Source organism: Mytilus trossulus, unplaced genomic scaffold (genome assembly GCF_036588685.1).
Source record: "Mytilus trossulus isolate FHL-02 unplaced genomic scaffold, PNRI_Mtr1.1.1.hap1 h1tg000085l___fragment_1__unscaffolded, whole genome shotgun sequence".
Lineage (NCBI taxonomy): Eukaryota > Metazoa > Mollusca > Bivalvia > Mytilida > Mytilidae > Mytilus > Mytilus trossulus.
This window is the reverse complement of record NW_026963295.1, coordinates 1,012,595-1,026,376: the sequence shown is the minus strand read 5'-3', so window position 1 is coordinate 1,026,376 and position 13,782 is coordinate 1,012,595. Positions and strand designations below refer to the sequence as shown.

General features: G+C 32.9%; 1 protein-coding gene across 1 annotated transcript; it reads left to right on the top strand.

Moving 5' to 3' along the window:
- The first annotated feature begins 5,375 nt into the window (after positions 1-5,375).
- Positions 5,376-10,221, top strand: LOC134699830 (CD209 antigen-like protein 2). Its single transcript, XM_063561240.1, has 4 exons — positions 5,376-5,691; positions 7,358-7,446; positions 8,397-8,481; positions 9,974-10,221. Exons 1-4 carry the CDS (start codon positions 5,376-5,378, stop codon positions 10,219-10,221), a joined length of 738 nt encoding a protein of 245 aa, XP_063417310.1.
- The last annotated feature ends 3,561 nt before the right edge of the window (positions 10,222-13,782 follow it).

Genomic DNA, 13,782 nt, shown 5'->3' with positions numbered 1-13,782 from the left:
TGTTTATACAGCAGGTTTTATATTCATATCAGATTTAGATTTCTCGTCCTAAATATGCATTCAATTTGTCAGTGGACGACGTTTAACAGATAACCATAAACATCATATAATTTGTCGATATTATAAAGGGTTTTCCTCGACAGGGTTATAGTTCACCATCTTATTTATTTCCACAGCTACAAATAAAAAAAAGTGCAGGTATTTTTTTTCTGAAAGGAAACTTTAACCGTAAATTATATTAAATTAACAACGCATTTTTGAGCTGATTAGTTTTTTTCTTTTGCAAAAGACCATTCAATGTACGTTTGATTTTTATGTTTTAAATAGTGTAAGTCGTTAGATGTCTGTCGCATTAATGTATAACATTATCTCCTTTTTAAACATTGCTAAAGTACAGTATAGGTATTGTAAATACAACAAATTTGCTCATTAAATATTTTGTATATAGAATAAATTATAGAATTACACAACCTTGTGTGCCTGGAAATTGTTCCGGAAGATTCATATGTACTAAACACAAATCAATATTGTCTTCTATGTCTAAAACTGTCTTTGGCACACAGGGAATTGATCTATTACGATCGAACATATTTTTCTATAAATACTTTGCTTTTGAAATATTTTGTATTTAGAACAAATTATAGAATACTCAAATCTTGTGTTTGCTTTGACATTGTTCCGGAATGTATATATTTATATCATTTTGTTTCAAACATATCAAACTTAATACTACGTGTATGATATACATGATATATTATTAACAAACAAGTCCATCAAATGTATTGACTTCAGACGACCTATCCCGTCATTTTGTGTTCCTGATCATTTATTTCACTTATTTGCCACTTAAATACAATATTTCATCTTAAAATATACTTAGCTCAGGTTAAGCATTTAATATTAAGAATGTTCGGACTCCTTAGTCGTTTTCTTTGAGATGGGGTAACATAGATACATTTATTTGTGTAAATGGAATTTTGTTATTGTCGTTCTTGGTTTTCAGTTTTATATTTTATCATTGGTCGATTGCTTCGTTGTCTTCCGTTTTTTGACATAGCGTTTTCAGCTTATGTGTTAAATTTAAATAAACCTTTTGGTCTTTCCACCTGCTGAGTCAATTCCTTTACAACTAATCATAAGAGGGTGTCATGTTTGTATTTGACCAAGATTAAAGAAAAACAATAAGTGCTGATAAACATATAGCCAGTCAACGTTAAAAATTCTACTGTCCCTGGTCAGGAGACTGAATTCCACTGGTAACCTTTGGTGGCTGTCTATCATATTTAATTTTAGTTTTAGTAATTTTTTATTTCACTATTGAAGGCAGTAATGTGACCTACAATTGCTGACATCAAGTTGACATGTGTCTCATTGGTAATCATACGACGTATTATTACTTTTTTCATTATCAACCGTACCCTGTACGTTCTGTCTTTGTTATGCAAAGAACCTTTAATTCTGCTTTTCGAAGGTTAATGTCTGAAAAAATTGTTGAGTTTTTTTGCTGTATGATAGCATTTTTATTCGTTTGGGACTTATTTTCGTTGTTTTCGTGGATAACGATAGCCACAAATTTAAATCCAATGAAACATAAAAAGTTTTGTCTAAATCAAGGCAAAGACGGAAATATCTATATGTAGGTTTGACTAAATGGATACAAGCATTATAATATAATCTAGAAAAAAAAACATCGAATATAAGAAAAAAACTATGTCCTGTATTCAAAACTTCAGAGAGGATTACACCATATTAGCCTTTATAACACCTGAATTGTCTGACTTTGAATAATTAAATTCTATATCAAGCTTACAAGGGATATCTGCTAAAATATTTGATGCAGAGGACATATGTGTCCGAAGGAAGATTATTCACCTCGAAACCAGTTTTTTTTTTGGCAAATATCTCTTGTAGGTGTTGTACATTGTCATTTATTTTTGACAGACTGTTTGTGACTATTTTACAGTTTTAAGAAATGATACACATTTTAGTGTGAGGTCGTCCTTTATGTTAGTATAAATTAGAAATACTCCAACATCGGTACTTTGTGACTGTTGTCTGGTTGTTATGTGTTTGTCATGTGATTTATGAATCCTTTTCTCTCCAACTAATTATTAATCGAGTGTGTACTCTCTACATTGGTCCTAGATAAGATGAAAGCAATGAGTGTTCATCAACATATTTAACAAAGCCACGTTATAAAGAACACTTTCCTATTCAGGAGCCTGTTTTTTATTGGTTACATTTGATTGCTGTCCGTCTTAATTGTTTGTCGTTCATTGTTATTTCGTAAGTCAGGCCGTTTATATTTTCATGTCATCGTCAAAGGCCGTTATGTGCCCTACGATATATTGACGTCTACTGAATACATGCACGTGCCTTATTGGTGATAACGCAACATTTTTTTTATATAATCAACCATGTTGTCATGAAAGGAACCTCTTATTCTGTAGTATTCGATAATTAATGTCTGACAAACTTGTTGAGTGTTTTAGTTGTTAGCTGTAAAATCACTTTAATCCAGGCAATTTTATTCGCAAAATGTAATTTTAAAATCTAAAATAGTGTTATTTTAGTCAAGGCATAGATGGCAAGATCCATGTGACATTTGACTACATGTACATGGATACGGGCATTCATGGTTTTATATATTAAAATTCGAAAATAAGTTAAAAAAAACCACTATGATCTTGATTTAAAACTTCAGAGACAATTATATCCATCTTTTTATCAATTTAAAAAAAAAATGAAAATTGTTGATGATATGCTAGTTAATATTTGATGTGCCCAAATGTCATATGAAAACGAAATCTTGTTGGGCTTGCCTTTTTAAATAAGAACGAAATTATTTAATTCAAATTACATTTGTATGACTTTTTCTAGCCCCATTCTTTAATTTCGTTATTTGTTACCTCAAGTCCATTAGTGTTCTCCGTTTGATTTCACGTATGCAATATTTAAAAAGTTACTTTGTTACAATCGAGAAAATTCGTACGCATAGCATAGCATAGCATACATCCGAAAGCAATTATTTTATTAAATATTTTATGAATTTTGTCATCAATGGAAGACGAACAAGTTAAGGAAAATGGACACCTTTTGCAATGTCCCACAAATCAATATACATCAAAGGTATATACTTTCATGAACATCATTTCTAATGGAAGATCAAACGAATAATTATATACTTGCACTTTTTTAAGAACAATAAATGGTGGATTAATAGTTAACAGAGGTTCCAGGATTATAATTTAGTACGCCAGACGAGCGTTTCGTCTACAAAAGACTCATCAGTGACGCTCATATCAAAATAGTTATAAACCAAACAGAAACAAAGTTGGAGAGCTAGCATTGAAGATCCAAAATTCCAAAAAGTTGTGCCAAATACGGCTAAGGTAATCTATGAATGGGATAAGAAAATCCTTAGTTTTTCGAAAAATTCAGTTTTGTTAACAGGAAATTTATAAAAATGACCACATAATTGATATTAATGTCAACACCGAAGTGCTGACTACTGGGCTGGTGATACCCTCGGGGACTATCGACCCAGTGGTGTTAATAGTTATCAAAGGTACCAGGATTATAATTTCGTGCGCCAGACGCGCGTTTCGTCTACATAAAACTCATCAGTTTGGCTTTATAGCTAGCTTAAACCCCAGTCCCACTAGACCACCATCGCACCACACTCACAACGATATAAAATAAATTCAGATTGTGGTAAGGTCGCGGTATGAGCGGCATGAAAATGTAAATGTTAGTCGCTTTCGTGATGCTACTGTGTCCTCATTACGCTTCTACAACGATCCCGCTACGATAATACCGCGGTTATTATTCGATCTTACTACGCTTATTAAGATCTGTCCATGCTCATCTTGTTTTTTATAGGACCATACTACGAGTTATATGATTGCAACTGGATCTTACAATGCTTCTACTGCGATTATAGCAAGTTCTTACCACATTTATACTACGTTCATACCGCGATCTTTCTAAGCATTAACGTCAACATCGTGTTCCATATCAATTCGACTCCATTCCGTCTATTTCTGTTTATTACGTAGATTTCTCAGAAACAACATGTCATGCTACAAAAAGAAAAAAGAACACGTAGCAGTGGTGGTAAGGGTAAAGGCAGAGGCAGAGGGGGCGTCACAAGTAACGAATCCTGATTCAGCACAGATGTCGGACGGACCAATCCAACCTGAAACAACCTATTGCTGGTCCATCTAGCTCAGATAACATAACAGTGATGATACAAGTGTATCAAGGTTGGTCCAGCCGTTAGAGAAAAAGGACAAGAGGTCAAAATTACATACAGACAAATAAAGCCTGGAGAGTCTTATATTTTCTATGTGACATGACAAAGAGCATAATGGTCGTAGTTTGAACGTAGTCAGGTCGTATTGTAATCTTCAACAGCGTGGTGTGAACGTGACATAGTCGTATTGGAAGCGTAGTTGGGTGGCAGTGATAACACAATGGCTGTAGTGAGGTCGTTATAACCTCGCTGTGAGATCGTAGCGTAGTCTCTCTGAATCGAATCACGTCCTCGCTACCATGGTACTGCGACCTTTGCAATCTTACCAAGACCTTACTGAGCTCTCACTACTCTTGTACTAGGACCTGATTTCGACACGACGGCACGACGGCACCACGATTGTTTTGAACATGATCGAAGTTGGTCAGGCTCATCGTGATCGTGAAGACCTCATCACGCATTTTTATCAAAGATCGTGGTGCAATCGTGGCCTAGTGGGACTGCGGTTTTAACCTCTTATTAGCATGACAGTTGCATAAAATCGCATTATATTGCCAACGATGTATGGACAAAACAACCAGACATTATATATAGCATTATAAGAAAGAAGGGGTACATCTGTCATCATTGTGTTATGATCTGAATCAACTTACTTGTTTGTACATAATAAGACAGTGTAAAATCGTCAGCTAATATCCGAAAGCAATTATTTTGTTAAATATTTAATGAATTTTGTAATCAATGGAAGACGACCATGCAAGCAAAGAAATAATGAGCACCTTACTTTGCAATGTCACACAAATCAATTAAAGATAAAAAGATTGCATACCAATATACCTGACATGACAATTTTGCACACCTTCAGTCTAATTAAATAATACATCTCGACTTACATGGTAACTGCTATGTAACAGACACAGTTTAAATCATAATATTGCAGTTGTTTTATCTTTCTTTGTTTATTCAACCGCTTTTGTTTGTAATAAATAATTAAATCTTTTAAGTTGCCTTAAAAGATGTTTGCATTTATTTAAATTGTCTGGTCTGACAAGATCTACTTTTGGTGAATCATTCATTGATATTATTTGTTAACATTAGACGAATCTGACTTTTCTTTACCATGCTTAATTTCCCTATGAGGAGAGTTGATGTGTCAATGGTATATTTGTGTGCTATGTTCTCATTAAGTGCTGCACAGGTCAACGTTATAAAACGTTACTTTGTTGCCACAAATGAAAAAAGAATTATTCCAAGTTATACCACAATCATAAAGCAAAGAGTGCTGTCACCAACAGCTTGTGCGTCTTTATGCTCAATACATCAAGAATGTTGCTCTGCTAGTTTTGAGGGGAAATCAGACCAATGTAGCCTTGATACCTCTTGCTGCCCAGAAAGTGAGCCATCAGAAGATGCACTGATGTTAAAGGATTCAACAGGTAAATTACATATTATAAATTTTTTTTTAATTTATAATCAACTATTCAATGTAGAATAATTCCGAAAACGTGCATGTGATGCCAATACAGTCAAGTATTATTGTGTTACGTCGTTAAACAGTAAGGCTATTTTTTAACATTCAAAAAAGAACTTTAAGAGTTAAATACAAGGAAGGTAATATATTCGCCTCTTGAATATCTAAATAAATAGTAGTCATTCATGGTCGTTCAACTAGTCTGTTTTTAAAGAAATAAGTATGATATAAAAAATCTATTTCATCAACATGATCAACCTTATTCAACTGTTCCACTTAGTTTAATGCCTTAGCAAAGTTGTATTCTTTAAACAGCATACATGTTACTAACAATATGCAATAGACGCTACCAAACAAGTTCGACATATGTATTTCTTGAATCGAATTTTCAATTTGATATCATTTGATTAATTGTGGGTTTGTTTAACAAAACAATCACGTTATCCTTCCTGTCTTATGGTTTGATCGGAACATATTACTAGTAACCAAAATGAATATAATATCTGCAAATGTTTGCACCTGTTCTAAGTCAGGAATCTGATGTACAGTAGTTGTCGTTTGTTTATGTATTATATACGTGTTTCTCGTTTCTCGTTTTTTTTTTATAGATTAGACCGTTGGTTTTCCCGTTTGAATGGTTTTACATTAGTAATTTTTGGGCCCTTTATAGCTGGTTGTTCTGTGTGAGCCAAGGCTCCGTGTTGAAGGCCGTACTTTGACCTGTAATGGTTTACTTTTTAAAAAATTGTTATTTGGATGGAGAGTTGTCTCATTGGCACTCACACCACATCTGCCTTATATCTATATATGTTTTTATCTTAGATACGACTTTTAGTTTTTGAACACAAATTCGATAATCAAAGACTTTGCAAATGAATTATAACAAAATATACATATACATGTATATGTTCATTCAAGAAATTTTGTGAATCTTAACGATATATTAACAAATAAACCCAATAAAAATAAAAATTAATAATGATTTATTTAAGAATATGATTATTAACTTTTCAATTCACTTAATTCAAACCTGAAACATCATCAAAAGTGCAATAATAAATATTAATCTGTGATTTTTGTAGATTTGTTGCCTTTTAAACACTAACATGAATGTATGATTTACCTCGGATATGATTTAAAGCTTGAACACATTAAAATTCGATAATCAATTACCTTGAAAATGAATCATAACAAACAAATATAAGTAAATTCTAGAAATCTAAGAATTTTTATGGTTACAATGTATCTGCATTTTTCAATAATCATAAATCAATAAATTATTTAAGCCACATTTAGCGAAATCAATATACTAAGCAGGACATACATGTAGTGGAAAGAAATATTGATAATCAGACCAAATTCCATAGGTCTCTTCACGGAAACGGTGGAGGACCTGATACTCAGAAGATAGCATATAGCTCTGACCAAGGCAAAGTCGAAACACTTAATAATCCGGATAAATACTACGGGTCTATTCACAAGAAAGACTTTATAAGAAAAAAGGAAATGAAATCCAAAATGTTATTATATCTGGGAACAACAATGAAACAAGTGTTTAAAATTTGTACGCAGTAACATAAAATTTAAATGATATATTACGTATGCTTAAAGATTTCACACTTATCTTTCAGAATCATCTCCATGCCCAGATGGATGGGTAAGATTCAACAACAGTTGTTACTTCTTTAGCGATGAAATAAAAACTTGGAACGATGCTAAAGTATGTATAACATCTTTTTTACAAGAACGAGCGTTTTTAAAACTTCTAAGAGAGCAACCATTTTACTTCAAAGATGGTATATTTTGGTCTGATTCAGAACAGTTATATAACCCAAACAATCAAATTTTTTTCCCAAATTTATCACTAAAATGTAAGTAAAAATCTGGATTTAGAATTCAGAAAATTTGTTTTGCTAGACCACAATGGTTTTTTCTTCAAATTTAAGATCAGAACTTTTTCAGGAAAACACCAAAATCCATCTCCCCCTTTTTAAATTTGAATGGTAATTCACTTAGGTATTAGTAATATGAATCTGAATATCATCATATTGCATTTGAGTAGTTTCTGGAAGTCACAGAGTATGAACTAGTACTTTTTCTGTGTATAACCGAGTATAAAGAATATTGTTTATTTAAGGAATAACTGTGATATTTTTTTCTGTCTATGAAGAAATAACATAAAAAATGTGTTGCACACTGAATAACACGCGTAGCGGCTTATTCAACAGTGTGCACCACATTTTTTATGTTATTTCGAATAGAGAGAAGAAATATTACAGTCCTTTCTTAAAATTTATTTCTAAATTCCTATTTTAACCATAGAAAACGTTGATGACGTCACGGTCACATAACTAAATTATGTCTATGGTCTGATAACAAAATAACGTCAGCCAATCAGAAGACGCGTCACTTCCAAATTAAATTATTTTGTAATGTACAAGTTTTATAAAAATTGCAACTATTGATAGCTCATGATTGAATATGAACATACACCGATAAACAGATTCAAAAACAAAAGCAACAACGAGCCTATGAAACAGAATAAATATTTACACGATATACTCATATAGGATTTAACAGTTTTAATTTGATATACAAATAAGACGAAAAACAAGTTTAAAACAAACCTATATCACAAAATTATGAGACGTGCTTAACTATTAATTGTAGATTGCCTGCGAAGAATACGGAGGAATGCTTGCTGAAGTAACTTCAAGTAGTGAAAACGACTTTCTGAAGAGGACATCAATTAACTGTAGGTTTATCTAATGCAATACTAATCATTTATTTCCCGTGCCTGAGGGAGATATGAAGATTTGTTCACTGAAGAAGATTCATAATTCATGAGGGCTCTGTCCGAGGGAAATATGATTTTTCGACGGTGATCAAATATTTATATTTGTGGAAGTAAATGGAAATGAATGTGTTATTCCACTGCTTATGCTTTGTTAACTATCTCAATATTAAATATGAATGTTCAAATATCTAACATTTTTTTTATTGAAATGGTTTCACTTGAAGCAAAACAATGATGGAACAACGATACACTAATTTCGATAATGTTATCAACTTCAATTAGAATTTTCTAAATTTGGCCCCAAGTAAACAGCTGTTGATTTTGCTGACAGTCAAGACCAGGCCCACGGACAGATCAGCTTGACAGACCAGTCATGTGGATAGGTCCGCTTGACCAGACCAGACCTGTGGACAGGTCTGCTTGATCAGACTATACCTGTGGACAGGGTGCTTGAGCAGTTCTGTTTACAAGTTAGCTTTGAATCATGTTACCGTTATCCTTGAGGAGCAGATCAGACCAAAGTAAGCTTGTGATATCAAGTTAACTTAATCTTAGAGGAGCAGACCAGACCAGAGTTAACTTATGATCATGTTAACTTTATCATGGACCAAAACAAAGTTTACTTTTATAAGAACAGTTCTGGTTTTACTTTTGATGGCATTCTTGGCCATAAGTTAAAATTTGTGTAGACTACTCTTTAGTAATTTTCAATACTGGCCCGGCCTTGAAGCAATCATTACGCAGTCCTAGGACCAAGTCTGGTTTTTTTTTAAGTTAAAACGAGTTCTGTCCTAGGACCGGTCGCAGCAGTCATAAAACCTGTCTAAAGTTATATTTGACCAGTCATAAAATCTGCTTATTAAGTTAACTAGATGTACAGGTTAAGACTGCACCCATCTGTATATACACTAGGCAGTCAGATTAAATTGAAAATGTACTTAATGCCGATAAAGACATTTCCGTAACCTACTGTATCTCTGAATCCATTAGTCCTTAATTGTTTTTGGTGTTTAATATTATTTTGGCATCGACATTAATCATTAAAATTGCATCAAATGTATACCTTGTATGGTTTGGTATTACTCTAAGCAACCAGGTAAAAACATTTTTTTAGTAATAACTGCATGTTTGGCAGAGAGGCAAACAATACCAAAGACTATATAAACTCATAAGAGGAAAAGAAACCAACAAAGACATGCATTAACTAAAATTAAAAGACTTTCAAAAGACAAGCAACACAATTCAACACGTACACATTATAAATCAGAACAGTACAGACAAAGCAGCACCGCCCCCCCCCCTAACATGCAGGATCTCATGTTTTCTTGGACATGTGGAAAGCTAAGCAGACTGGTGATTTATAAACGTAAATAAATATATATTACCAAGATATGCATATTAGATGATTATGCATTTGTATATTTTTATAGATTTTTAATAATTGTTATAGTTCAGTGGATAGGCGGCACAGACAGCAACAATGAAGATGTATGGGTATGGGCAAGTAGTCAGACTGCGATCATCTTCAATGATTGGGCTCACCTACAACCAGATGGAGGAACCGAAACTGAAAATTGTCTTTCATTTCATAGGGTGTTTAAATGGAATGATATATTTTGTTCAAGGGAATATCGTTTTGTCTGTGAAAAAAGTAAGTTGATTGTTGCTAACAGTATTAAACACAAATCCAGTCATTAGTTTAGCAAACAGGAGGCTAGAAAAAGCTTTTGTCGTCACATGCCTCTTCAACATTAATTACCTTTTTTGCAGGTAAAAACGATTATCAAAGAGCAATCACTATATTGAAAGTGAAATCAAAATTCAGTCATGTTGGCGTATTTGAAGATCTTGTCATGTTGATAATTTTTACGTTTTGAAGTGTCTTTCTATTCATAGTATTTACTTTAAGATATTATACAAAACACCAAACAATTTTTGAAATAGTCATTCAAAAACTCCAATCGAAATCGTCTGAAAATTTCAGCTTAGTTTACTTTTTGGTATATCCTGTTTTGTCGACTAGCTTCTAATTCAAGATTCTTTCAACATGTTCTGACAATTATACTTTTCAAAATAAACTGCCGAAATGAAAAATAATTGGTAATATTTTACTTTCAAGGGCAATAACTCCTATATAAGAGGGATGAAAGATACCAAAGAGACATTCAAACTCATAGATCAAAATAAACTTACAACACTATTGCTAAAAAAGGAAAACAAACAAATAAAAGTACCTAAGACACAAAAATAAAAATTAAAGACTAAGCAACACAAACCCCACCAAATCCTGAGGGTGATGTCAGGTGCTCCAGAAAATATAAGCAGATCCTGCTTCACACATGGCACCCGTCATGTTGCTCTTGGTATGACAAACTTGGCAAATAGTCAAATACGGTACGTCACATAAGTGAGAAGAGAACGTGATTGTGATTACAACATACGGAACATATCCGATAAACTTTGCGAAACGGATATTCCCAATGGTTAAATCAACTCATAATGGCGTTCATAAAATTTTCGAAGGGGTGATTTTAATCCCAACATTTGTGACTCTTGGGTTAAAAGCTCTCTTGTGAGCAGCTCGAATAAGGAAATCCTGATAGAAATTTCAAGCCCGGGAATATCGTATCAATTTGAAGATATATCATCCGTATGTAGGCGCTGTTGAAATGTTTATAGATAAGATGCAACATTCAAAATTGGGAAGCTAAAGTCATCTCTTTTGTCGTAAGGTTTTGTTTTCAGCCGACACTCATTGTCAATTTTGAGATATTATTCAAGATATTAAGCAGTCTTAACTCATGTAATCATATCTGTTGTAAAATTTATCTCTAGTTTGATAAGCAATATGCGTTCAACAAACTGTGTATTCATTTATTTTCGTCGGTACTAAAAACATGAAGAAGAAGAATAAGAATACTTTATTAATCCCATTATGGACCATTACGGGTTTTAAGTTTCATACAATGATTACAATGATTTGTGTTATAACAATGAAATAATAAAATGAAATTCATGACAATAGAACACTGAACAGTTATTGCATGCACATAGAAGAGAGAGTAGAATGGGAGACAATCAATTTCTGTAAGGATGTTTCCCCTTTAAACAGATTTGGTGTTTTGGGCTGCATACACATGGTACTAATGTTCTATGATGAGGGAAAACGGACGATAGATCTTAACTTTCTGAACATGTCTGCCGTTACCAGATTTTCTCTGTTCAGAGTGAATTTCAAGATTTTTGACAAATTAATTTTACCCCTATTTTATACTTAGATATATATGAAAGTGTTTAACGACCTTGACTGGCTTTACAGCTCTCGCACGGTCGGTTATACTTTTAGCCATGTCGGCCATGTTGTTATAGGCTGATCATCGGACACATTTTAAGAACTGATTACCTCAAGTATGGTTGTGGCAAAAAGTTTAGTCCATGAAACCCAAAGAAAGTATTTTTCCTTATTTATCTGAAATAAGTAAAAAATATTGACAAAATTTTAGATAATTTGACAAAAATAGTCTTGATTTTTTAACTAGATAAAGCTAGATCATCAGTGAATGTTTCTCGAAATGGAATTTTCTTATAAATTACATTGTAAACAAAATGGATCATGAATTGTAAAGTTGTAATTTTGTAAATATGAAAATGGTTAAAAATATTATTTCGGTAATTTTCAAACAATTTTAAGACCCCCGCAACATAAAATTGTAAATATTTTTGTTAAAGCTAATTGGGCTGTCTATAATATAGATATGATTTTACCCAAATGTAGTACTACACATTATTATATATATATATCTTTATTAGCCTCCTTAAGGAGAGATAGTGATATCAATACAATATAATAGAATAACACAATATATACACATTTGAATCGAAAAAAAAATTTAAAAAAATAGTAATAATAATAATTGAAAGTACTTTCAACTTAATTCACATTGTTAATTGTCAATTAGGAATGAGAAAATGTTTTGCAAAATTTGTAAACATATTTGACGCATAAAAATTGAAAACGTTTTTTCTGCACACAGTCTAGTTCAAATTCGGTTTCGCATGAGAGCAAAATGTAACAGAAATCTTCATCATCTAAGGAACCAAGAAAGGCACTGAAAGTTATTGGGTTTAAGCATAGAAGTTCGCACCAGAATTCATCCCGAATGTCGGATAAATAGTCACATGACGAAATTGCGTGAATACACGGGTCGGTGAAAAGTTTACCACATTTATCACATAAAATACTATCACTGTTTGTATTGTGGACCAAACAACACAGGGATATTATGTAATTTGCCTGTTTACGCAAATACGGAAAGTCTAATGCAACTGTCCATGCAGGATGAGGCTGAAATACTTTATGTATCTTCTTGAAAATGTTAAAGTCACTATATATATTTATACGTTGTTGCCATTTGTGAAGTTCATATTCAAAAATAGATCTGTGAACTATTCGCTTCCATATACGCTGGGACGGAAAATGTCCGCTATCCATAAACTTTGTTATATAGTCCGATAAATGGTATGTGTAGAGTATATCCACACAGTCCTTTGAAAATTCCGATGCACAGTTGGTGTACTCTTGATTGAAGTACTTGAGTTCAAAAAGTTTACGTACGAGAATACGAAATGAAATCGCTCTTTGTGGTAAATTACAAATTCGTCCGAAGAACAGTAACTTTCCTTCATTAATAAAACTGTCTAGGTTTAACCAACCAATGAGAGAAAGGCACATATCAGTTCTTGTCCGTCTAGGTAATCCTTGAATGAACTTGCAAACATAGTGATGCGTTCGTTCTAAAATAAGTGTTTCTGTTTTAGACAGCTTGCCCCAGATCTCGCATCCGTAAAGAGCTTTTGGTAGCATACTTGGCGAATAATCTTTGCACATACTATAGGGTTGAGAACAGCAGGGTGAATACCAGAGCGAATCACAGACGCTGTGGTTGCTCTTAATGTTCGACACGCTTTCAGTGTACGATCCATTGTTTTCATTGAAGTGTCTAGTGAAATGCCAACATGTGTTGCACTTTTAACTGATAGAATAGGTTCGTTGTATAAGAATATATCTGGACCTATTAGTTTTTTGCCGACATATATTATCTAGAAAAAGAAAATGCACTACGAAATAACTGTGTTCTCGAGCCAGGAGGCTAACTATATAAAGTATATCAAAACTTATAATAATATTTGAGATATAGCCATATTATGTTTAATATGCAATCTTACTTGCTATTTGAGACATAAAACATGTAAACAAAT

Coding starts and splice junctions, on each gene's coding strand:
- LOC134699830 (XM_063561240.1), top strand. CDS start 5,376: ATGCTTAATTTCCCTATGAGGAGAGTTGATGTGTCAATGGTATATTTG. Junction 5,692..7,357: donor GATGTTAAAGGATTCAACAG/GTAAATTACATA, acceptor CTTATCTTTCAG/AATCATCTCCATGCCCAGAT. Junction 7,447..8,396: donor AAACTTGGAACGATGCTAAA/GTATGTATAACA, acceptor TATTAATTGTAG/ATTGCCTGCGAAGAATACGG.